General features: G+C 43.3%; 1 protein-coding gene across 3 annotated transcripts in view; it reads left to right on the top strand.

The window, feature by feature from the left end:
* LOC115203248 (suppression of tumorigenicity 5 protein-like) overlaps positions 1-27256 on the top strand; it is an 82115-nt gene that overhangs the window by 52418 nt on the left and 2441 nt on the right. For 2 of the 3 annotated variants that reach the window (XM_029767777.1, XM_029767776.1), the window contains exons 9-18: positions 126-310; positions 4633-4742; positions 5253-5322; positions 6626-6703; positions 8454-8594; positions 8757-8905; positions 20946-21123; positions 24572-24613; positions 24740-24851; positions 25298-25537. In XM_029767777.1, coding sequence (XP_029623637.1) covers positions 126-310; positions 4633-4742; positions 5253-5322; positions 6626-6703; positions 8454-8594; positions 8757-8905; positions 20946-21123; positions 24572-24613; positions 24740-24851; positions 25298-25537 — 1305 coding nt within the window. Of the gene's footprint in view, positions 1-125; positions 311-4632; positions 4743-5252; positions 5323-6625; positions 6704-8453; positions 8595-8756; positions 8906-11580; positions 12103-20945; positions 21124-24571; positions 24614-24739; positions 24852-25297; positions 25538-27256 lie in introns of those variants that run through there. The other variant, XM_029767778.1, reaches the window with a different exon arrangement.

Here is a 27256-nt window from a genome sequence, read left to right as displayed (position 1 = left end):
AGTGCATTATTAGCTGTGAGTGCGGTCAGTTGTGTGTAGTACACAGTATTTGGGATATGCATTTTGTCAATGCAACCCTGTACTGCAGGTTGAACTGTCCATATCCCTCTCTCTTCTCTCCCCAGCCCACACCCAGAGGCTGCTGAAGCTGCAGTCAATGCTGCGGCGGGCCCCTAGCTACCGCACACTGGAGCTGCAGCTGATTGAGTGGCAGGAGAGGGAGCTGTTTGAGTACTTTGTGGTGGTGTCCCTCAAGAAGAAGCCCACCAAGAACTCCTTCTCTCCCGAAGTCACCTACCAGTTCCCCAAGGTAAGGGAACAACCAAACTGTCTTCTGGCCCCTCGAGTCCCTTGGTCATGGGTCAGACAGCAGTGTCAAGTCCGGATTTAAACAGGAAGGGGTCCTGGTTGATAACTGTTTCTTCTGAGACATTACTCACTGGACCTACAGAAGTATGTATGCTGAGAGCTGTGATATATGGAGGTCGGAGACCCTTACCAATGTTGTTTGCATGTTGAAATAGAATTGGAAATAGCTCATTTTCATAAGGGATAATATTGTTTTCGGTGGTCAAAAACGTCAGTGTTATTTAATCTACTTTTAATAGCCATTATGGCCACTTTAGTCCAGCACATACAGTTCCTTCAGAAAGTATTCGTACCTCTTGACTTATTTCACATTTTGTTCTGTTACAGCCTGAATTCATAATTTAATTTTAAAAAATGTCTCCCCCATCTACACACAATACCCCATAATGACAAAGTGAAAACATGTTTTTAGAAATGTTTGCACATAAAAAAAAGAAATACAGAAATATCTAATTTACATACGTATTCATACCCCTGAGTCAATACATGTTATACATCACCTTTGGCAGCGATTACAGATAAGTCTTTCTGGGTAAGTCTACTTAGAGCTTTGCACACCTGGATTGTACAATATTTGCATATTATTCTTTTTAAAATTCTTCAAGTTCTGTCAAGTTGGTTGTTGATCATTTCTAGCCATTTTCAAGTTTTGCCATAAATTTTCAAGACAATTTAAGTCAAAACTGTAACTAAGCCACTCAGGAACATTCAATGTTGTCTTGGTTAGCAACTCCAGTGTATATTTGGTTTTGTGTTTTAAGTTATTGCCCTGCTGAAAAGTGAATTTGTCTCCCAGTATCTGTTGGAAAGCAGACTGAACCAGGTTTTCCTCTAGGATTTTACCTGTGCTTAGTTCTATTTCATTTATTTTTATTTAAAAAACCCTGTGTAGTCCTTGCCGATGATAACTATACCATAACATGATGCAACCACCATGCTTGAAAATATGAAGAGTGGTACTCAGTGATGTGTTGTGTTGGATTTGCCCCAAACATAACACTTTGTATTCAGGACATGAAGTTAATTTCTTAGTCACATTTTTTGCAGTTTTTCTTTAGTGCCTTATTCCAAAACATGCATCCTGCTTATAATATTTTTATTCTGTAAAGGCTTCCTTATTTTCATTCTGTCATTTAGGTTAGTATTTAGGAGTAACTACAATGTTGTTGATCCATCCTCAGTTTTCTCCTATCACAGCCATTAAACTCTTTAACTGTTTTAAAGTCACCATTGGCCTCATGGCGAAATCCCTGAGTCGTTTCCTTCCTCTCCGGCAACTGAGTTAGGAAGGACTGTAGTGACTGGGTGTATTGATTAGAGGTCGACCGATTAATCGGATTGGCCGATTTAATTAGGGCCGATTTCAAGTTTTCCTAACAATTGGTAATCGGTATTTTTGGTCACCGATTTGCCGATGTAATGTATTTTTTTTAATAAATATTTTTTAACTAGGCAAGTCAATTAATGACGGCCTAGGAACGGTGGGTTAACTGCCTTGTTCAGGGGCAGAATGACAGATTTGTACCTTGTCAGCTTGGGGATTCAATCTTGCAACCTTACGGTTAACTAGTCCAACGCTCTAACCACCTGCTTTACATTGCCCTCCACGAGGAACCTGCCTGTTATGCGAATGCAGCAAGAAGCCAAGGTAAGTTGCTAGCTAGCATTAAACAATCAATCAATAATAATCACTAGTTAACTACACATAGTTGATTATATTACTAGTTTATCTAGCCTGTCCTGCGTTGCATATAATCGATGCGGTGCGCATTCGCTGCTCCAACTTGTACTTAACCATAAACATCAATGTCTTTCTTAAAATCAATACACAAGTATATATTTTTAAACCTGCATATTTAGTTAATATTGCCTGCTAACATTAATTTATTTTAACTAGGGAAAATGTGTCACCTCTGCAACAGAGTCAGGGTATATGCAGCAGATTGGGCCGCCTGGCTCGTTGCGAACTGTGTGAATACTATTTCTGCCTAACAAAGACAGCCAACTTCGCCAAACGGGGGATGATTTAACAAAACCGTTTTTGCGAAAAAAGCACAATCGTTGCACGACTGTACCTAACCATAAACATCAATGCCTTTCTTAAAATCAATACACAGAAGTATATATTTTTAAACTTGCAAATTTAGCTAAAAGAAATCCAGGCTAGCAAGCAATATTAAGCAGGTGATATTGTGTCACTTCCGTTCATTGCACGCAGAGTCAGGGTATATGCAACAGTTTGGGCCGCCTGGCTCGTTGCGAACTAATTTGCCAGAATTTTACGTAATTATGACATAACATTGAAGGTTGTGCAATGTAACAGGAATATTTAGACTTATGGATGCCACCCGTTAGATAAAATACGTAGCGGTTCCGTATTTCACTGAAAGAATAAACATGATAGTTTCCGGATTCAACCATATTAATGACCGAAGGCTCGTGTTTCTGTGTGTTATTATGTCATAATTAAGTCTATGATTTGATAGAGCAGTCTGACTGAGCGATGGTAGGCACCAGCATGCTCGTAAGCATTCATTCAAACAGCACTTTCATGCATTTTGCCAGCAGCCCTGCACAATGCATTGCGCTGTTTGACTTCAAGCCTGTCAACTCCCAAGATTAGGCTGGTGTAACCGATGTGAAATGGCTAGCTAGTTAGCGGGTGCACGCTAATAGCGTTTCAAACGTCACTCGCTCTGAGACTTGGAGTAGTTGTTCCCCTTGCTCTGCATGGGTAACGCTGCTTCGAGGTTGGCTGTTGTCGATGTGTTCCTGGTTCGAGCCCAGGTAGGAGCGAGGAGAGGGACGGAAGCTATACTGTTACACTGGCAATATTAAAGTGCCTATAAGAACATTCAATAGTCAAAGGTATATGAAATACAAATCGTATAGAGAGAAATAGTCCAATAATTCCTATAATAACTACAACCTAAAACTTCTTACCTGGGAATATTGAAGACTCATGTTTAAAGGAACCACCAGCTTTCATATTTTCTCATGTTCTGAGCAAGGAACTTAAATGTTAGCTTTCTTACATGGCACATAATGCACTTTTACTTTCTTCTCCAACACTTTGTTTTTGCATTATTTAAACCAAATTGAACATTTTTCATTATTTATTTGAGGCTAAATTGATTTTATTGATGTATTATATTAAGTTAAAATAAGTGTTCATTCAGTATTGTTGTAATTGTCATTATTACAAATAAATGGCAAAAAATCGTCCGATTTAATCGTTAGCGGCTTTTTTTGGTCCCCCAATAATCGGTATCGGCGTTGAAAAATCATAATCGGTCGACCTCTAGTATTGATGCACCATCCAAAATGTAATTAATAACTTCACCATTCACAAAGGGATATTTAATGTCTGTTTAATTTTTTACCCATCTACCAATTTGTGCCCTACTTTACGAGGCTTTGGAAAACATCCCTGGTTTTGTGGTTGAAATTCACTGTTCGACTGAAGGACCTTACAATTATCTGTATGTGTGTGGGTACAGAGATGAGGAAGTCATTCAAAAATAATGTTAAACACCATTTTTGTCCATGCAACTTTGTGAGTTGTTAAGCACGTTTTTACTCATGAACTTGTTTAGGCTTGCCGTAACGAAGGGGTTGAATATTTATTGACTCAAGACATGTCAGCTTTTAATTTAAAATTTATTTGTAAACGTTTCAAAAAATATAATTCCACTTTGATATTATGAGGTATTGTGTGTAGGCCAGTGATACAAAATCTCAATGTAATCCATTTTAAATTCAGGCTGTAACACAACAAAATGTGGAAAAAGTCAAGGGGTGTGAATACTTTCTGAAGGCACTGTAGATGCAGATATTGCTGAAGAGTAGGGCCATGGCTGTAACATACGGGTTGAGGGAGTTTTGAGAGTTTATTGACAGTAAGTGGTGTAACCAGGAAACGGTTTCTATGGTAGTTAAGTGTTTACTTAAAGATCTCTTTTTAAGTTATTAAAGATTTGGTTCAGTGATAGAATCCCCTGGGAGATATCGGTATGTTGGTTCTCTGCCAGAGAAAAGCCTGACCCAATGACGTTGGGGGGGAGGGGGTAGAGAGGGGGGTTGGGGGTGATAAGGGGAGGAGGCGCTGACCCTGTGTGGGAGAATACTTAGGCTGGTAATTTATTCTTACTGTAGGGGACGTTTTTGGGGACCCTGTAAAGAGGACAGACTCAGTAGACTGTAAGCGTCTGGGTCTGTTTCTGACTGAGGCGTTTCCTGTTCCTTTCTCGTCTCGTCTCACAGCTAGAGAGGCCCACCAAGCTGATGAGGGAGGCAGAGCAGAGACTCAAAGCCATCCCCCAGTTCTGCTTTCCAGATGCCAAGGACTGGACCCCAGTGTCTGAATACAGCAGGTACAGTACAGATTACTGTACAACCCCACTGCATCACGGATGAAAGCTCACCACCACACTGTTGTCTTATTAGTCCCATTCCTTGCCTGAACCAGATGGGTACTAATCAGTTGTGATGCACAAGTGTTCCATATATAGATTAAGGTAAAAAAAAAAAATAGGAACAAATCGATAGTATGATTAGACGTGTAAATATCAACGAGTAAAATTAGGAAGAAAACATAAAGATGTGTGGTGGTGCTCCTGACAACGTGGGTCCCTAAAACAGCCTTCTCTCTCCGCCACAGAGAAGAGATGCTACTGGTGCTACTTCACCAACCCTGAAGTGTGAATGAGATCCAACACTACGTTTCCTTTGATCACTGTTCAATCTCTACAATCTGTATGCTGGTTTGACTATAACAGAGACTGTGTGTGTGTGTGTGTGTGTGTGTGTGTGTGTGTGTGTGTGTGTGTGTGTGTGTGTGTGTGTGTGTGTGTGTGTGTGTGTGTGTGTGTGTTTCTGTACAGTGAGACCTTTTCGTTCATGTTGACTGGAGAGGATGGCAGCAGGAGGTTTGGGTACTGCAGGCGTCTGCTGGTAAGCAAGCCACCATTAGTTCACTGGTCTCTGTTCTGTTCACACTGCTGAGCCAGCCTTGTTTGTTTTGACAAGGTTTTTTTCTTTCCTGTGGGACCATTGAGGTGTTATTGCGTCACCAAGCTGGGTGTGAATAGGAGAGAAAGTAAATAAAGTGAATTTTAATGTCCGTATGTAACAAAGCTCGGTTGTTTTTGCCTATCAAAATGGTCGGGATGAATCCTAGTAAATCTGGACTCCTTCTGTTTCATGAGAGTTTCTCAGGAGAAGAATGACGAAAAACAAACCATGAAATGTCTAAGTTTGTCATTGTAGAGAAAACCCGCCAGTAAGGGTTTCTAGTCATTTGATGTTTTATGATGAGCCCACAGTTCAGAAAGTATGGCTGTGTGGGATGTTGTGCTTGCTGTGATTTGTTTTTAATGTCACTGTTATGCCCAAGAATGTGTACATTCACAAAGTGTGTATGTTTTGTAGGGTTTGTCAGTGTGTTTTAGTAGCCTACTGTATTTGTGTGTCACAGACCGAGATGGGGGCCATTCTTAAACTCAGTTCTGACTGTTACTTGACTGTATTGAGCTCAGTAGTTGCTGACATTAAGTAGCTGTAGATCAGACGACTCCTGGTGCTGTGAGAGAGGTGAGTTTCCTCCTCTCCGGTAACCCAGCTCCTTCCTTCCCTGGTGGAAGTCTAAGGAGTTGGCATGAACAACACATTCCTAAGGACTTTAACCAAGTTCCACATGCTTGATTTAATCATCCATTTGGAGAAGGCAGAGGAGAAAATTGCATACCTAATATGGACAAGTGGATTTTGGGATTTCTTTATATGTATGCACGTGTTAATTCGTGTGTGTGTGCACGTGCGTATATGTGTGTGTGTGTTAGATGGATAGATCCAGGAGGCCTGGTTGGTTCCAGAGTAGATTGGTCTGTGATTGTTTAGTGTGGAGGGTAGGGGGGATTATTAACTGTGTAGAGACTGCAGCACCTGTGTTTAGTTTACAATGGGAAGCCTCAGTCTCTCCTGATGAAATGCGTCCATCTCCAGCAGCTGAAAGACCAGATTTATAAATATTTGTTCAACCATAGCTGATTGTGAACTAACCTGGTACTTTATCTGACTAAAAGCAAGTACAGTTTGTGTGTATGGTAGTGTTTCAGTATATTCTCATTGATGTTGCATTATAAACCTAACCAAGTATCTTATCTTAGTATCTATTGCCACATTACTGTCTGTGTTACCTTACAAGCCTCTCTTCCCCAGTGTCTGACGAGACTCTTAATTTGTGCCCCTGTTCTAGCCGAGTGGGAAAGGGCCTCGCCTTCCTGAGGTGTACTGCGTCATCAGCCGACTGGGCTGTTTCCACCTGTTCTCCAAGGTGAGTTCATGCTTACACACACACACACACACACACACACACACACACACACACACACACACACACACACACACACACACACACACACACACACACACACACACACCCACCCTAGTGTAGCCGTCGTCGCGGTTACCTGTCTCTGAGCCGAGCCGAGGCCAGTGTTCCCAGGAGTGAACTAGTTGAGGCTGTGCCAGCATTTCCACTCAACGGCATCCTGTCCAGCATAAACCTTATTTTCTGCTTTTTCCTCTCTGATTTCCCAGTTAAATAGTTTCCTTCACTTGTTCGTTCCTGAGTTGAGCTAACATGAAACAGAGTGCTCATTGTGTTTAAGTACTCCATGCCTTATCTGCCTCCTCATGAATCCTCTATGAACAGTGTATTTGAAGTGAATAAGGCCTATGTTAAGGGAAACAATTAAGAGGTAGTAGACACATCTAATGAATGAAAATAACTTTTTATTACTGTGTCGTGAGTGTTAAATTGTGCCAATAAACTGTCAGTGAGTTTCATTTCATATTAATTTAAGGCCAAAAGGATGCATAAATACAATAGATTGTTTCTGTCTTGTGACAGCACAGGCATCTCAACAGTGAGGGTTGAACAGTCCTCATACAGGTGGCGGTGTAAGTTTCAGAAGGCACCATTTTGAGGGCTTGAGACCTGCGTAGGTGAGAGAGGAAATGTTTTCCAAGGAGTTTGAAGTGCTTTTCTAGTTAAGGCGAGAAAGATGGGAGTGTTTGATTTCACTGGAAACAGAGGGTGTGTGGGGAGTGGAGAGGATATCATATGTCCCTGAATGTGAGTGTGTCTCTCCAACAAACTTTCCAGACAGGAGTAGACAGGTCTGACACAGACAGACACATGGGCATATTGGGTGGGATTTTACTTTGCTATTTTCCATATATATCAGACAGCCACAAAATAAATTCATACTGTATTTGTCAAAAGAGGCAAAGGTAGCCTGGTTCCAGACAATAGCAGGATCTCCTTCAGACAGCAACACGCTACCATTTACATTCCATCAACACTGGCCATATTGACTGAATGTACTTGGTCTTGGTCTATTACTAGACTCTCAATCTACATCCCAAGTGAAACATTATTCCCTCTTTAGTGCACTACCTTTGACCACGGTCCATAAGGCACTATATAGGGAATTTGGGACTTTCTGAAATATTGAGTGTTGTCTGCAGTGTGGTCTAACACTCAACCCCCTGTCCTGTGCTGTGTGGTCAAACACTCAACCCCCTGTCCTGTGCTGTGTGGTCTAACTCTCAACCCCCTGTCCTGTGCTGTGTGGTCTAACTCTCAACCCCCTGTCCTGTGCTGTGTGGTCTAACTCTCAACCCCCTGTCCTGTGCTGTGTGGTCTAACTCTCAACCCCCTGTCCTGTGCTGTGTGGTCTAACTCTCAACCCCCTGTCCTGTCCTGTGTGGTCTAACTCTCAACCCCCTGTCCTGTGCTGTGTGGTCTAACTCTCAACCCCCTGTCCTGTGCTGTGTGGTCTAACTCTCAACCCCCTGTCCTGTGCTGTGTGGTCTAACACTCAACCCCCTGTCCTGTCCTGTGTGGTCTAACACTCAACCCTCTGTCCTGTGCTGTGTGGTCTAACTCTCAACCCCCTGTCCTGTCCTGTGTGGTCTAACTCTCAACCCCCTGTCCTGTCCTGTGTGGTCTAACTCTCAACCCCCTGTCCTGTGCTGTGTGGTCTAACTCTCAACCCCCTGTCCTGTGCTGTGTGTAGATCCTGGATGAGGTGGAGAGGCGGAGGGGGATCTCTGCAGCCCTGGTCTACCCCTTCATGAGAAGTCTGATGGAGTCACCCTTCCCAGCACCGGGGAAGACCATCAAAGTCAAGACCTTCCTGCCTGGAGCAGGGAATGAGGTTGGAGACACATCAGCCCTTGGTTGCTAAGGTTCCATCAAAGAAGGATGATGCATGAAGATAGTGCTATGTATGCTTAATTGAGCATGATCTGTGACCTCTGTGAATGTATGACTGGATGTGACCCAAGGTTGTGACCCCAGGTGGTGTTCTTCTCCCCAGGTCATTGAGCTGAGGCGGCCCATGGACTCCAGACTGGAGCATGTAGACTTTGACAGTCTCTTCAGCTGCCTGAGCGTGCGTCAGGTGGTGCAGGTCTTCGCCTCCCTGCTGCTGGAACGCAGAGTCATCTTTGTGGCTGATAAACTCAGGTGAGCGTTAAGCGTTAGTAACCCTTCTAGTAATAAGTAAAGATGAAGAGAGAACTGGATCACCTTGTCATGGGAAGCTGTCCCAGACTAATGGTCATGCCCTGTTAGAGGCAGGTGGGGGTTGTTGAAACTTGTAGTTGTTAGAGGATGGTTACTTGTGCCAAGTGAAATGCTCAATAATACATTTTAGAGGCAGTGTTTTGTTAAGGTTTTTCTGAAACGTTAAGGGCTGTTGTCATTGTTAGATAAGGCTTGAAACTACAGTATTTACAGAGAAATCTGATACTTAGAGCTCTCATGGCCTGCTCATACTGTAGTGTAAGGTTATCTCCCGACAAAGATCTGAACCCGCCGACATTAGGCTATAAATAGTAAAAATAGTTCCTAGAATACTTCATCCTTGTCACACATGGTGGCTAGGAGTGAGATCAATTGCTGTCTAGGATTACGGTGTATGTTAGCAAAAATATCCCTTCTCAGTTATCACTGAAGTCCACTGTCTTTTTCTGCAGTGAATCCACCTACCCCTCTACAATAACATCTGCCTTACATAAGAGGGATTTTATCTCATGCTCTTGTACATTTTCCCTTTTCTGTTTACGTTCACACAGAGGCCAGACTGTTTTTCTCAGACCCACATTGCTGAGCTCAGGGATCCTCTATCTGTATCTTTCTGGACATGTGGCTCTACAGTACAGACTGACTATGATACCGTCATCATAACACTGTTTCACATGTCTTGGTGCATTTCCTCTCACAGAGATGACATATCCTGAACTTTAAAGAATGGACTAACTTCGAAGAGAGAATTTACATGTATAACAGTTCCAATAGTGGGGATTGCCCTGCCACTCTGCCAGTGTACTCTGGCTCACCCTAACTGTTGATGGCAGATTTAATTCCTCAGTCGAGCTGCTTGCCATTCACCCAATCTGCACAGCAAATAGCAGCCTTCTACTGTGGGTTTGTCAGTTGGTGCTTAACTGGTTTAGCATGCGGGGACAGGGTTAGAGCTGTTAAATTAATCGGTGTAGCCATCTCAGACCGCACCTACCACTATGGAGTAATGAAACTCTCCCTGCATGGACTCACAACTGATGTGGTTCCAGAAGTGGGTCATCTCTCTGCCGGAGGCCACTGTCCAACCCTGGCAGGCAGGGTGGGGTGGGGTGGGGCCGATAACATGGAGCTAGGGATCTCCAAGGAGCCAGAGTCCCACCAGGCAGGCACAGAAATCTGCCCCTGGCTATAGGACAGCACTCTGGGCTGAGGGGCTCTGTTAGAGGGGGGCAGGTTTGTGTTGAACGGTAATCTCTACACATCAGAGGACAGTTTAAACAAACATCAGTGGGGGCAGTGACTGTGAGGGGAAGGAATGTACTTCCTGTGTGCAGCGACTCTCCACTCTGATCTATGGCTTCACTGTCACTGTGTGACTGATGGCGCCATGTTCACTCCCTGGTCCCTGCCTGGCCTGTTTACGACAGCCCTCTCTCCACCCAGGGGGACTCAGAGAAAGCTGTTTTTGTCGTCACTCTGCCGTTTGAGACAACGACTCCCGGGTTCATGTCAGTTTGCACATCACCCAAAGATTGTTAATCAGTCACCCATTTCTAAGGGCTCTTGTGAACAGCAGCAAGGACTTATCGAATAGTCTGTGTCTGAGGTACTGTTAGTGAACAACACTGAAAATCAGCACCATGAGTCTTTACAGACTACAGTACTACAGACTACAGACTACAGTACTACAGACTACAGTACTACAGACTACAGCCCTGCTCAATGTTAGAACTTCATTGAAAACCATATACTATTACTTATCATAAAACCTGCTTTGTATCAACACAATGACATACTTCACCATTCAGGTCTTATTCAGGTTCTGAATAAAGGTAAAACAATATGTTTTCATTGTGGATTAGCGTCACAAAACCAACCAGTCCTTTCTGTGTGAGTCTAACTGGACTTAGTCTCCAGGGCTCACACCCAGAACCAAAACAGATGGAGCTCTAGCTGCCAGAGTGCCCCAGAACACGGACCAGACCCCCTGTGTCTCAGTTCCCATTGAAAACAGGATTCAAGGAGCCACTCTGGGCGTCATTGAGCCGTGTTGGGGATAAGGGAGAGACCCTCTACTGACTTCACTGGTAAAAGGGTCTGATCCCGTGGGAGACCGAGAACACAATCCAATCCCAGAAATCCCTTCCAACACAACAGGATGTATGTCTGGGTGTAATGTATATCTAATCGGAGAAGGATCTGAGGGAGGGAAAACACCAAACAGGCGATGTTAGGGAATGTGTCTCCACTGGGTTGTACTGTGGTAATATTTGATATATAAGTATTATTTTTAAACCAGGTGGTTTGAGCCCTGAATGCTGATTGGCTGAACGCCGGGGTATATCAGACTGTATACTATGGGTATGACAACAACAAAAAACTATTTACTGCTCTAATTCAGTCGGTAAACAGTTTATAATAGCAATAAGGCACCTCGGAGGTTTGTGGTATTTGGCCTATATACCACGACTCAGGGCTGTATCCAGGCACTCTGCATTGCGTCGTACATAAGAACAGCTCTTAGCCGTGGTATATTGGCCATATACCACACCTCCTCTGGCCTAATTACTTAAATATACATAAGACTATGTAGTTAGCCTATTAACCGATAACAGTAAGCCCTGACCCAACTGGGGGGAGGGGCAAGTCTCACCTTTTCACAGAGGGGTCGTATTAGTGTGCAGCCCTAACTGTTCGGATGCTACAGACAGAAGTTGGCAGATCGGCTGTACCGACTTCAGATGAGTCCCAAGATGCTTGTGGGGGTCATAGAGCAAAACGGAGAACACCATGTTTGTGAGAGTCATCTTTCCACAGAGAGGTTTGTAGCCCAAACCGTTCGGACGCTACAGACGATTTTGTGAGAAGACCGATTTTCAGGATGTCTCATGGTTTGAAAACCCCCCGCTTTAGCTCCGTCACCTTTCATTGCAGATGCGGAAGTGCGACATAGACGGATGCGGTCCAACGCATCCAATGCAAAAAAAACAGTGATCTCTAGCTTAAACTGACAATTTTGTATGTTTTTTATTGTTAGAATTATGCTCATTTCATTATGCTAATTAGACATAGACCATAGGGTTTTTAAATGTTTATCTGACTCCATTTGATATTATGGTAAAATCATGTGCAATCAAGTATTATGTGTTTTTATTTTATTTAATCTTTATTTAACTAGGCAAGTCAGTTAAGAACAAATTCTTATTTACAATGACTGCCTAGGAACAGTGGGTTAACTGCCTTGTTCAGGGGCAGAAGGACAGATGTTTACCTTGTCAGCTCAGGGATTCCATCTCAGCCGACTAAGATCAAGAAATGGTCATGAGAAGTGAATATCTAAACATGTATGCTAATTATTTATTAACTTTATAAAATGAATGAAATTACATACATAAAGCTTAAGTTACAAGGCAATACTGAACCTTAGGCATTGTCTTGGGCCATTTGCCATGCGGCGAGTAAATTAGGGCCGAGCCTACGGGGTTACATGGACTGTTGCATTAACCCTTTATTTGTACTGTAGGCTGTGTATGACTTGTTTAAGAGGACACAACGGGTCGTTTGCCTAAAGCAAGCGTCTTCGTATGTATCAAAAGGCTTTATATCAGTCAACAAACAGATTACCGACCATTTCGAATCCCACCGCACCTTCTCCGCTATGCAATCTGGTTTCAGAGCTTTGCCACGCTCAAGGTCGTAAACAATATCTTAACTGCCATCGATAAGAAACAATACTGTGCAGCCGTATTCATTGACCTGGCCAAGGCTTTCGACTCTGTCAATCACCACATCCTCATCGGCAGACACAATAGTCTTGGTTTCTTAAATGATTGCCTCGCCCGGTTCACCAACTACCTCTCTGATAGAGTTCAGTGTGTCAAATCGGAGGGCCTGTTGTCCGGGCCTCTGGCAGTCTCTATGGGGGTGCCACAGGGTTCAATTATTGGGCCGACTCTCTTCTCTGTATACATCAATGATGTCGATCTTGCTGCTGGTGAGTCTCTGATCCACTTCTACGCAGACGACACCATTCTGTATACTTCTGGCCCTTCTTTGGCCACTGTGTTAACAACCCTCAAGACGAGCTAATGCCATACAACTCTCCTTCCGTGGCCTCCAACTGCTCTTAAATACAAGTAAAACTAAATGCATGCTCTTCAACCGATCGCTGCCTGCACCTGCCCGCCCGTCCAGCATCACTACTGTGGACGGTTCTGACTTCTGACTTAGAATATGTGGACAACTACAAATACCTAGGTGTCTGGTTAGACTGTAAACTCTCCTTCCAGACTCACATCAAACATCTCCAATCCCAAGTTAAATCTAGAATTGGCTTCCTATTTCGCAACAAAGCATCCTTCACTCATGCTGCCAAACATACCCTCGTAAAACTGACCATCCTTCCGATCCTCGTCTTCGGCGATGTCATTTACAAAATAGCCTCCAATACCCTACTCAATAAATTAGATGCAGCCTATCACAGTGCCATCCGTTTTGTCACCAAAGCCCCATATACTACCCACCACTGCGACCTGTACGCTCTCGTTGGCTGGCCCTCGCTTCATACTCGTCGCCAAACCCACTGGCTCCAGGTCATCTACAAGACCCTGCTAGGTAAAGTCCCCCCTTATCTCAGCTCGCTGGTCACCATAGCAGCACCCACCTGTAGCATGCGCTCCAGCAGGTATATTTCTCTGGTCACCCCCAAAGCCAATTCCTCCTTCGGCCGCCTCTCCTTCCAGTCCTCTGCTGCCAATGACTGGAACGAACTACAAAAATCTCTGAAACTGGAAACACTTATCTCCCTCACTAGCTTTAAGCACCAGCTGTCAGAGCAGCTTCCAGATTACTGCACCTGTACGTAGCCCATCTATAATTTAGCCCAAACAACTACCCCTTCCCCTACTGTATTTATTTATTTATTTATTTATTTAGCTCCTTTGCACCCCATTATTTCTATTTCTACTTTGCACTTTCTTCCACTACAAATCTACCATTCCAGTGTTTTACTTGCTATATTGTATTTACTTCGCCACCACGGCCTTTTTTTTGCCTTTACCTCCCTTGTCTCACCTCATTTGCTCACATAGACTTATTTTTCTATTGTATTATTGACTGTATGTTTGTTTTACTCCATGTGTAACTCTGTGTTGTTGTATATGTCAAACTGCTTTGCTTTATCTTGGCCAGGTCGCAATTGTAAATGAGAACTTGTTCTCAACTTGCCTACCTGGTTAAATAAAGGTGAAATAAAATAAATAAAATTGCTGCTTTTCTGTGACATCAAACAGCCAGACAGACAGTTACTCAGAACTGATGATGATTAACCAGCAAATGGCTGCTGTAATAACAACTTTGATGCTGTCACAAACTTCGTTGTCTGAAGAGGTGAAATCATCGGACCAATATGCAGCGGTTAGAATGCTCATCTTCTTTTTATTAGAAGGGAAAAAATACTCATACAAAACAAACGACGAAAAACAGTCCTGTAAGGTGCTCAGACTATACAAGAAAACAACCACCCACAAACACAAGGGAAAACTAACCCACTTAAATATGGCCTCCAATTAGAGGCAACGACAACCAGCTGCCTCTAATTGGAGGTCGTTCCAAAACCCCAACACAGAAATCGAAAAACTAGACAAACACATAGAAAATATAGAACATAACCAAAAACCCCGAAACACACTAAACAAACACCCCCTGCCACGCCCTGACCAAACTACAATAACAAACAACCCCTTTTACTGGTCAGGACGTGACAGATGCCTAATTACGTAAATTCATCATCGGTTACATCAGTCTGTAATTGCTTAATCAGATTTACCTGAAGGCTCTGTGCTGGGATTGCTGCAGTGCTCATAATGTAAACATCATCTTCCAGTTATTATGGGTCTAGGACAGAGAAGGGTTACCACCACTGAGAGAGTGTTGGCTTGTTTGATCTGCCTCTCTGTGGGTCTAAATGGGCGGGTCTAAACTTTTTCCCTGCCATTCCTCTATTGTTAGGGCTTGCCTGTGGGCTAGGTTCAAAATATACAGGTTAAGACAAGAGGATTCTAATATCCCATAACTCTTTGCAATTCATGGGACCAGCGTTGCTAGTTAGCAACGGCGCGACTAGATATCAATGGAGCTGTTTCCATGAATTTGTTTATTTTTGAACGCTTCCGCATAGAATGACTTTGTTGTCTTAACCTTCCCATCTTCAACCCAGCCTGTGGGTGTAGATGTGATTGGCCAAAAAAAGAGAAGCGATTCAATCTGAGAACATGGAGGTAGTTTCCAATTACTGAAGTGCTTTAATAAGTGAATGTTTCTATTGTATTTGATGAGAGGCCCACAGTAGAAGAGACAGGGGATTGGGGGGGAGGTAGTGTGTGTATGAGTGGGAGAAAGATGGAGGGTAAGAGAGGGAGAAACAGGGAGAAAGAAAGAGTGGGGGGTGCAGAGGGAGAGCAAAAGACCGCCTCTGAAAGCTTTTCTCATGGTCCTGGTGAATTAATCAGGCTCTTGTTTTCTGAGGGGGAGAAGGAAGGCTGCTTTCTGTACCTCGTTTCCCCTTGCACCGCTCACTGTAACATCAGAAAACTTCAAACTAACACATGGTAGTCACCAGTTGTATTGCATTTTTATTAGTTTAAAATCCTCCTTTCAAACCCCATTCATAATTTTCTTCTACCACCTGTTGAAATGACTGGGGTTTGCATTAGATTCAGGAAGAGCCCATTGCTCCAGACTCCAGTAGCAGCAGCCGTATAATATGGTGTATGTCTGTAAACCCAGTCTGTTAAAGTGAGCCACTGTAGGTAGCTACAGTGTACCACTCTAATCTGGGAACAAGCTGTACAGTTTATTTAGTCCCTTATTACTCCGGAACACTTGTATCACACTGAGCAATGCTGGCACCGCACCAAACAACCTACAACAACTTAACACTTTCCCTGTGTGTATTTCTAACACCCAAAGGTGGAGTGGATGAACACAGTGGAAACATACTGTATGTAAAATGTTTCTGTGAGACTGAAGAGGGAAACTCAGAAGATGGAAACCAAAGGCCAAGCATCTGACTTTCCTATTATTATTATTATTATTATCATTGTTATTATTATTATTATTATTATTATTATATATACACACACCCGGCAATGCTGCCCACAAGAAGCATTGGAATCAATAGGCTTGAGTAGGACCATGTGTAGGGTTGCCAAGGGAAGCCTGGTCTTGCTGTTCAACAGCTTCCGCTACAACTGTTCATACCAGGGAGTCCAAGCCTAGGCCGTGATGGGGACTTGAGATCCTTATGGAGAGGAAGTGGGGAAAAGACATTGGAGCTCTGTGAATACTTAACATTCTACTAGATGCACCAATGAGCAGTATGCACACATTCATTCATCATTCTCACCATTGCTTAATTTGAGCTGGATCCTAATAAAAGCGATCAAAGTTATAATTTTTTACCCCCTTTTTCTCCCCAATTTTATGGTATCCAATTGGTAGTTACAGTCTTGTCTCATCTCTGCAACTCCCATATGGACTCGGGAGAGGCAAAGGTCGAGAGCCATGCGTCCTCCGAAACACAACCCAGCCAAGCCTCATTGCTTCTTGAGACAATGCCTGCTTAACCCGGAAGCCAGCCACACCAATGTGTCGGAGGAAACACCGCACACCTGGCGACCATGTCAGCGTGCATTGCACCCGGCCCGCCACAGGAGTCGCTAGAGCGCGAGACAAGAACATCCCTGCCTGCCAAACCCTCCCCTAATTGGCCCAGCGGACGCCGCTGGGCCAATTGTGCGCCGCCCCGTGGGTCTTCCGGTCGCGGCCAGCTGCGACAGAGTCTGGACTTGAACCTAGAATCTCTAGTGACACAGCTAGCACTGCAATGCAGTACCTTAGACCACTGCTCCACTCAAGAGGCCCTAAAGCGATTGAAGTTCATTCGAGGCCCCCCGTCATGTGAAAAAGTATTTTTTTCCCGGATATTCGTGTTGGTTTACGTTTGCGCAACATTGCAACCTATGTTTGAGACCAACATGTGGCTGTGGCTGTGTCAGAAGCACGCCTGTGTCTCTCACAGAATTGGAACAAGATTCACTTTCTATGATCTCTCTCCCTCTCTGCTCTGATAGACATGAATGAGCCTGCAACGCTGATCTCTCCAGTGTTGCACTTCATCATGTATTTCCTTATAGAATCATAGCCGTGCGAAGGGTTCTGGAGGAGCTGCAGCACCCCTGATCAATTGAAATACATTTGCCAAAGTTATAGAGTTACTGCAGTCTGTTCAGAAAGAAATGAAATAATTCAGTATAGCCTAGTACACCATGAGAAAGCATATCATTTAGTCACAGAAGATCAGTAGCTTATTTTAACAAATTATCTAGCTATGGATTGTGTGTAGCCAATAACAAGGCATAGCCTAAATCTGCCAGTGAAGTGCATGCAGATAAAATAGGCAATATTTCAAATACAATTGTGGGAAAACATAGGTTGGAAAGCAAATGGCTCCTGCTGAAAAGAGAAGACTCTAATGTGTTTGCTGTAGGCTACCAACATTTTTGATCAACTTCCAAATATTTTTTTACAAAGTAAAACAAGAGAGAGAGAGGCTTTTGGCACGAATCACCGGTGATTGAGCTGCACATGATTGGGTGAGTCAGTGAAACTGGAAAGCATTTTTAGGACTATAATTTCCTCCTCATATTGTAGCCTACAATATGTGTGTCTCCACACACCTATGCCTAGACTATTGATGGATTTAAGATGAGGTCGTTATTCTTGATCTCAGTGTGTCAGTGTCAAAGTATACTGTCATTTTGACCATTTGTAAAAATGTTCTCCATGTGTGCAACTTCTGTAAGTGCCTCTGCTCTACTTCTCTATGCCACTACGCAAATGCAATGATATGTATGCAGTGCTTTATTAAAGGGGATTTTTCTCTCATGCGTTCCGGTACATTAGAGCTCCCCAGGTTACCCCCCTCTTGCACTCACTTTTTTGTTCCGGCACCTCCCGATTTACAAATTAAGCACTGATTCTCACCCAGAAAAAGATGTATTTGCTTCAGTATGAGGAGCTGTTAGTCAACAGCTGTACTGATGCTCCTGCCAGGGCCTGTGTTTGTCCTGGGCTGAAATGGGCCCGTCTGAGCTTGTGGACAGTGCTGCTGACACTGGGACTCTCCATCCTGCACCTGTGGGTCTGACAGAGTAAGCCTCTCTATCCTGAGAGTTTCCTGGGAATCTGCATGGTCAGCCACAGACAGACCCAGGCCAACCATTCCTGATCTGACATGCTTATATAACCCCAAATGCAATATATCACAAAGCAAAGTTAGGATCCTCAACACTTAAATGGACAGTTGTGCGGGTGCTGATATGGTTTTGATATGACCTGGTCTGTAAAGGTCTGCCATTCCTTTCTGCTTTAGATTGCGTCCCAAATAGAACCCCTTTCCCTATGTAGTACACTACTGCCCATATGGGCTCTGGTCAAAAGTTGTGCAATATATAAGGAATAGAGTGCCATTTGACACGCACCCTTAGAGAGTTGACTGGCAGATGTGGGCAGAGATGGTGTTTTTCTTGCAAGTTCATCATTTCCCATGAGTGTTTCCCTCAGGACTGAGTGTGTAAGTGATACTCATGGTATCAGTCCTCTCCTCTGCAGCGCTAGCTCTGTCTTGCCTGTGGCTGAGGTTGTGAGAGCTGTACCCCATCACTCCCTGTTGGAACATGTCAAACCCCGGAGACTGGATCTGTTCAAAAGGATCAGCTCCTTCTGCAAATAAAACTCAGACAGTGAAACTGAGACTGCTTTCTGCTCTATGTTATGATGGGTGAATAAGAAACCTGAACAGACCATGGGGCTGCAGTTGTTGAGCCATGTAGATACTGGTCTCGCTTTACAGTGTTCATTAACTATAATAACTTGCCATTATACTCATAGCTCTATTTACAGTAAACTGTACCAAAACAAGATAAAGGTTCCATCAAGGAGAGGCTGTATGCACATCAATATTGACGTTGTGGTAGAGTCTGGACACTTATATGTATGGGGAGTACTGTGTGTTTGGTAGGATGTGCCCTCTGCTGTTGAAGAGAACAACTATGGACAACATTCCTTATTAACAATGCATTCATCTTCAGTGGTGTTTGATCCCCACTGATTTAGAGTTGTGGTATCTGTGTTTCTGATGGGCCTCATGGTTTATTTCCCCTCTCTATCTGTGTGTACATGGACTGTATGGAGTGCAGGGGGGCAGAGGGGAGGGCGGTCGGCCACGGTCAACAAACTTGGGACCGTGAGAAAGACGACATACTGTTTGTGATTTTGTGTTAAGCCACAGCTGTCAAAATTCACCAGCGGTAAGGGTGCTGTTTTGGGTAATATCAAACGGATTCAAGATCTTGTTAAACTATTGTAACACACTCAACCCATCTGAGGGTGAGGGAGTGGACCTAGTGTGTGTGTTGCCACAGTGGCAGTGCCTAGTGTAATCAGCCTGTCACAGATGTTTATAGAGCAGGTCTTAGCTGTGTAGTTAAGGGTGTTACACTGTCAGTGGAAGAGGTGGAAACGTAAAAAATTAAATCTTTTGAATGGTTGCCATGGGTGAACCTGTCTGCCTGTCTGCTGCTCCCAGTGGTGTAAAGTACTTAAGTTAAAATACTTGAAAATACTACTTAAGTAGTTTTTGGAGTTTCTGTACTTTACTTTACTATTTATATTTTGGACAACTTTTACTTTTACTTCACTACATTCCTAAAGAAAATAATGTACTTTTTACTCCATACATTTTCCCTGACACCCAAAAGTACTCGTTACATTTTGAATGCTTAGCAGGACAGGAAAATGGTCCAATTCACACACTTATCAAGAGAACAGCCCTGGTCATCCCTACTGTCTCTGATCTGGTGGACTCACTGAACACATGCCCCTGGCTATCTGTAAATAAAAAAAAACAAGAAAATGGTGCCTTCTGGTTTGCTTAACATAAGTAATTTGAAATTATTTATACTTTCGATACTTAATTACTTAAGTATATTTTAGAAATTACATTTACTTTTGATACTTAAGTATATTTCAAATCAAATACTTTTAGACTTTTACTCAAGTAGTATTTACTGGGTGATGTTCATTTTCACTTGAGTCATTTTCTATTAAGTTATCTTTACTTTTACTCAAGTATGACATTTGGGTATTTTTCCCACTACTGGCTGCTCCAATGTGAACTGTTGTACGGACCTCTCTCTCCTGGCAGCTGAGAGTCAGGAGGAGTGATTTCTTTCTGCTCTTTTTCTTATTTTCTTCTTTTGTTGGAGAGAAAGAACAGCCTGTTAAGAATGGATTTCAGACTGTCCCTTAGACCAACTGGAGGAAGGAACGCAGTGTTAAGCCAGGGTACATAGCCACACTGGTTCACCTCACATATACAAAAGTAATTGTTTCAAGAAAAAGAGGATCAGGTTGTTGTTTGGTTTGGACGTTGGAAAGACTGGTTCACTTATGACGTTAAGCAATACGCTCTCATTAGGCTCTCTTCTTGATATTAGAGGCAGATAATGATGGACTTTAAATCTCAATAAGCTTTTATTTTGTATTTTATAGAGGAACATGAGAGTCCACATTTTTGTTGCATCTGTTTGTCGTTCTTTGTCCGCTGCTGGCTGTTGTTTTAGGAGTATTCAGGGTTCACTTCAAAACACAATCCACCACTCCCTTTCAAAGGTCAGGATAAAGTGGGCAATCTGATGGAAAATCTGGCATCTCCATGTTTTCCCCTAACAATGTTCATATCTGTTTTTTCTGATGGGCCCCCTGCAGTTCTGTGTTGTGAGTGATGTTGTCTGTCTCCCTCCCCGGCAGTACCCTGTCCAGCTGTATCTGATGTTGACTGTCCCCATAGAGATCTTAAAATGATTAGATATAGTGATTCTATATGTAATTCTACGGTTGTCTGTCTCCCTCTCTGCAGTACCCTGTCCAGCTGTATGCACGCGGTGGTGGCTCTGCTCTATCCCTTCTCCTGGCAGCACACCTTCATCCCCGTCCTGCCTGCCTCCATGGTGGACATCGTCTGCTGCCCCACGCCCTTCCTGGTGGGGCTCCTGTCCAGCTCACTGCCCAAACTCAAAGACCTGCCTGTGGAAGAGGTTGGTACTTCATGTCTCTCTCTCTGGCTTTTCATCTTTGTCTCCCACTGTCTTGCTTTTCTTTGACCTGGTTTAATGTATTGGCTCTATTCATTTCCTCCTCATTCTGCTCCTCTGATTTGGTTAGCTTGAGGCTACAGATTAGAGGCTATACCACTGTCACATTCCATCTCTCTGTTAGACACTGGGCTGGGGAGTGGCCTTCCTGTTACTGGTCAGCAGTAAAATGCCCACAACAACCTACAGTATATTACACAGTCAATTACCCTGCTTGTTTTCATTAAACATTTATCCAATGGGGGACTTACATTTCTGGAGAGAATTGCATAGAGAATGTTGATTCTCTTGGCTGATTGGTGCAGCCATGGGACAGATTCAGAGGGATCCGTATATACAGTAACTGGGACATCTCACGAGACAGCTATCATGGTGCTCCTCCCAACCTCCCTCAGAGACCCAGGACCACCCCTGGGTCCAGGATGAAACCACACTCTCATGATGACTGTCACAGGCTTCTTTGAAAGAATGCTGGACCTTCCAATGATTCAGAGCAATTTTACCCTCAAAGTTTTTTTTTACGTCTATTCATTCAAGCACTACATACCAGAGAGAGTTCTAAATCAGTCTCATGCTAAATTCACAGTCACACGTTGAGCAATAGCATTGTGTTTTCGAAAGGTCGGCTCAAACTTGAATTCTCTCAGAGCGCTGAGTGTAATATGACCCGTTTCCTCTGTTTTGCTGCCACAGACCCTGTAGGCTCCCAGAATTGAGTATTAGAATTCAAGCTATGAGCTTCCTAGTATTGAGCTGTCAGAGTCCACACGGTGTGAGGCCTGCTATAGCTATAATTGCCTGTTCAGTGCTGTCCAGCAGTCTCGCTGTGGTCAAAGCCTGACAGGACGTTGACCTGCAGCAGTTTTGTCACCAATTACAGAGGGAGGAGGGAAAGAAGACGTGTCTGCTTCTCTGCTCTCCCAGCTGGACAGTTCTGCTCTGTTCTGCAGCATTCTTGGAACGGAGCGCTGATTTGCCAAGGCAGAGTAGAAAGAGGAGGAAATCACCAGAATCCATCCTCGTTTAAGTAGCAACAACTCCTCCAGCCTCAATGTGCTGTAGTGTGGCTGACCCTGGCCTAAACCCCCCAGTGAATGTGGCCTTGGCAGTTGGCAGCTGCTGCAGCCTGCAGGGCCCATGCCAGGGCAGCCTCAGCCCTCAGCTCTGGGGTTCTGGCCCCACTAGGGAGGGAGAGTGGGAGTTTCTGGCTCTCAATAAAAGCCTGGCAGGAGAAGCCATCAGGCCTCTTAAAGCCCAGCTCTCTGCTATTAACACAGTTAGTCTGAGTCAGCAGCATCTGCCCTCAGCCCATGGTATGAGCGAAAAGACAATCTCACCCTGTCTGTCATACGTAACACAGGGCTTTTAATGGCCTGTCAACAGCATCTGTTGTCATCTGTCTTGATGTTGCTGATCGACTCAATTAAAATCGTTAAAATTCCCCAAGCATCCTTTCGGTGCTTTTAAAGGTCTCGTTTTAACACTGGTATAACACTTTCAACTTCTGGAAGAGCTTGTCTTTCTCTTGTTGGAGAGTTTGACTTATTTGTAGAGGGCATTGGTATTCACTTTAAGCCACTGTATGCACATGGAAGAAGCCTGGATTTGATTGAGGATTCCTAAATGTGATCGACCACCTCGATTTGGTCTTATGTAGCAACATTTTAAATGGTGTTTTTTATATTGGATAAAAGTAGAGCCTCAGAGGTAGAAAATGGTATATCATACACTGCAGTTGAGGAACAATGGGAAAGTAATTCTGCTTTGAAAGTTGATAAACTTGTAACCCCATTTTTGAGAAGTGTTTTGTTACACCTACTGGAGAGCTCTCCTTTGTCTATACCCATTCAGCATTGTTCACATCCTATTAAGCCTTAGCCACACCCATCTCTTTAAGGATTCACATGTGAGGCCATGTGCTAAACAGTGACTAGTTTAGTAAACAACCAAAGATTTCATGACTAAAAGTGGTAAAAGTACTAGCCTACACAACAACAAAAAACTCCAGGTAAAAATACACTTTCTCTAGTCCTTGGCCTATTTCCTAATCTGATTTTGGTGCAGATCATGTTGTTCTTCACATTACCGTCTCTGGTAAACACACACACATGCGCAGGACACAGAAGGTGTAAATGGTACAGTGAAATGGTTACTTGCATTGTAGCAATATCAAAAACAGAAAGTGTCCAGATAAAAATATTTTAGAATTATTAGATGACACTTACCCGACACACTTGTCTAAATTGATGGGCCATGTGAAGGAAATGCTGTAACCAACCCCCATCCTCGTCTAGCTAAGTGGATGGGCCACTATTGTCTAGAAATACAATAGATGGTCGTAATCGCCAGACACACCTGGCTAACTTGATGGGTCATGTAATCATCTGGTGAAGTGGAGTCTTTTCTTTAGACATGTAGCTATCTAGCTAAACAATGAACCGGAATAATCCCAACTCATACTACTACCAATACAAACATTGTCATAGCTGTAGTATGAATCTGCAGGTAGCTAAAGTTAACCAACCAGGTTCAATGTTAGCTAGCTAACATTAGGCTATAACTAGTAATAAAAAATGTTTTTGTGATTCAAATAATATTACGACACATATCATACATGTAACGTTAGATAGCGAACCAGCAAGCTAACGCTCGCTAGCTAGCGAACAGTATGCTTTACTTGCAATGAAACGACATTCTGACAAAATTTGAAAGGTATAATATCTGAAAATGTAGCTAGACTCTTACCTGTATACATGGATGAATGCTTTACGGCAGACTGGAACCATTTAACTCTTTGTTTGTTGGTACATCTTGTTTGGCCAGTATTGTGTCAAGTCACTCCGGTTCACACTGACCGTGTGCAGAAAGTAGCCCATCACTTTTTCCAACTGATCTGTTGATAACACCTGCTAAATTTAGGGCATCAATGTTGTTGAGAAAAGTTGCAAAACTTTTGCAGTTCTCAATGGCTAACCTTATATCTTTCAAAAACAGTGCGGTAGAAAGGACTATCAACACATACTGAACAGCTCAAGTTATAGACAGAAGCATGCTACACGTCAGACCAATCCAAACTCATCTCTCAGCATGTCCAGCCCATCAATTATCTCAGCCAATCATGGCTAGCAGGATGATTCCTGTCTTATTCCGTAGCTAAACCAACTAGGCTCATAATTGAACAATTGTATTCATATTTACAGATGGAATACACGTTTGTTATTAAGGCACATGAAAGTTCACATGTTCCAAAGGCATTTCTGGCAAAAATCGCATTTTGATAAACAATGAATGTTTATGTTCAAATGCCTCTCCTGTCAAGTAGTGACGTGCGACATACGCCTAGTTTCCTGAAATGAGTCACAAATATGTGACTTGTTTGTTTCCTTTGCAGGCTTTGATGGTGGACTTAGGAACTGACCGCTTCCTCAGACAGGTTGGTCTCAATTCTCCAGTACCTCACCGTAAACAAAAACCAGAACGTTTATTGTAATATAATATGGACTGATCTTTTGATATTCTTGTTTATTGTCACTAATTAAATTGTTATGTGTGTGAATAGATGGATGATGAGGCCTCGCTGTTGCCACGGAAACTCCAGTCTGCTCTTGAGCTAGCTCTGGAGCAGAGGAATGACATCATCAATCAGGACTCTGACAGCGAGTCAGACGAAGGTGAACGAGGGACACATCATCACTCTCTACTAAACCAGATGTTACGAGTGTAAATTAGGACAACAGAGCACTGGCCATGTTTCAACCCTGTGAACAAGAACATGTACAGCACATGTCTGGGAGCAATACGCTCTCTGTGGAGTGATGAGAACTCCTGGAATGGGTGATTCACCTCACTGAATTGAAGGTTACTGGTGTTCAGAATGTAGTGTTTGTTTAATGTTACGTATGAATACACAATATCAGTCAAACATCAACTCTAAATAACTCTTGTGTCATTCCCACAAATGTTATAGGCTCTTCTTGATTCTCAAGCACAATTCTCAAGCATAAAGAGTTCCACTGTAGTTTGTGTTGCTTCTTTCTAGATGTATTGAACATGTATTAAGTGTGTTTCAGTTTCAGCATCATAATACCAACCTATCCTGTTTCGTCTGTTTCTGTAGAGTGTAACTCCTTGAACAGCCTGGTGTCGGAGGCCTTCATTCGTTTCTTTCTGGAAACCATCGGCCACTACTCCCTGTTCCTCACCCAGAGCGAGCGAGGAGAACGCATTTTCCAGCGTGAGGCCTTCCGCAAGTCTGTGGCCTCCAAGAGTATCCGTCGCTTCCTGGGGGTCTTCATGGAGTCCCAAATGTTTGCAGGGTTCATCCAAGACCGGGAGCTGCGGAAATGCCGGGCCAAAGGTAGAGCAAACCTACAATGACCCTGTCAGTCCACAACAGTCTGTAATGGTATGGTCCTGTCTACTTGTTTAGAGATAATAACGTTAAGTGTGTCCTGTCCTCCTAAAATGGATTCATTATAGTTCATCATAACACAAATAATATGTCAACTGTAATAATTGGTAGAAATGCTCTTTAGAGGTAGGCTCTGCCACCCCTCACTTTTCCGCCAAAGTAGTCCAAAATCCCTAAAGGGATCTTCTCAAACCTGTGCTGGTACGGCCCTCTCGTTGACAACGGTTCTAGCTGGGTATTCAGTGCCATCTCCTGGCCACATAGTGAAGGGTATTTCACCCCATACCAAAACATGCTTTCTCTGATATACTGCACTGTAACATTACCTCAGTGCCTTGCAAAAGTATTCATCCCCCTTGGTGTTTTTCTATTTTGTTGCATTACAACCTGTAATTTAAATAGATTTTTATTTGGATTTCATGTAACGGACATACACAAAATAGTCAAAATTGGTGAAGTGAAATGAAAAAAATAACTTAAAAAATGGAAAAGTGATGCGTGCATATGTATTCACCCCTTTTGCTATGAAACCCCTAAATAAGATCTGGTGTAACCAATTACCTTCAGAAGTCACATAATTAGTTATATAAAGTCCACCTGTGTGCAATCTAAGTGTCACATGATCTGTCACATGATCTCCGTATATATACACCTGTTCTGAAAGGCCCCAGAGTCAGCAACACCACTAAGAGGCACCATGAAGACCAAGGAGCTCTCCAAACAGGTCAGGGATAAAGTTGTGGAGAGGTACAGATCAGGGTTGAGTTATAAAAAAGATCAGAAACTTTGAATATCCCACGGAGCACCATTAAATCCATTATTAAAAAATGGAAAGAATATGGCACCACAATAAACCTACCAAGAGAGGGCCGCCCACCAAAACTCACGAACCAGGCAAGGAGGGCATTAATCAGAGAGACAACAAAGAGACCAAAGATAACCCTGAAGGAGCTGCAAAGCTCCACAGCGGAGATTGGAGCATCTGTCCATAGGACCACTTTAAGCTGTACACTCCACAGAGCTGGGCTTTACGGAAGAGTGGACAGAAAAAGCCTTTGCTTAAAGAAAAAAAATAAGCAAACACATTTGGTGTTTGCCAAAAGGCATCTGGGACACTCCCCAAACATATGGAAGAAGGAGTTGGTAGAGCATGGTGGAGTTAGTAGAGCATGGTGTTTGCAACGCCAGCATGGTGTTTGCAACGCCAGGGTTGTGGGTTCGATTCCCACAGGGGGCCAGTACAAAAAAAAAATGGGGGAAAAAATGCATGAAATGAAATGTATGCATTCACTACTGTAAGTCGCTCTGGATAAGAGCGTCTGTTAAATGACTAAAATGTAAATGTAAAATGTACTCTGGTCAGATGAGACTAAAATGTAGCTTTTTGGCCATCAAGGAAAACACTATGTCTGGCCCAAACCCAACACCTCTCATCACCCCGAGAACACCACCCCCACAGTGAAGCATGGTGGTGGCAGCATCATGCTGTGGTGATGTTTTTCATTGGCAGGGACTGGGAAACTGATAAGAATTGAAGGAATGATGGATGGCGATAAATACAGGGAAATTCTTGAGGGAAACTTGTTTCAGTCTTCCAGAGATTTGAGACTGGGACGGAGGTTCACTTTCCAGCAGGACAATGACCCTAAGCATACTGCTAAAGCA

The sequence above is a fragment of the Salmo trutta genome, chromosome 12 (genome assembly GCF_901001165.1).
Source record: "Salmo trutta chromosome 12, fSalTru1.1, whole genome shotgun sequence".
In the NCBI taxonomy this organism is placed as follows: Eukaryota; Metazoa; Chordata; class Actinopteri; order Salmoniformes; family Salmonidae; genus Salmo; species Salmo trutta.
Note: the sequence above shows the minus strand (reverse complement) of the source record. Positions and strands in the feature narration are given on the sequence as shown.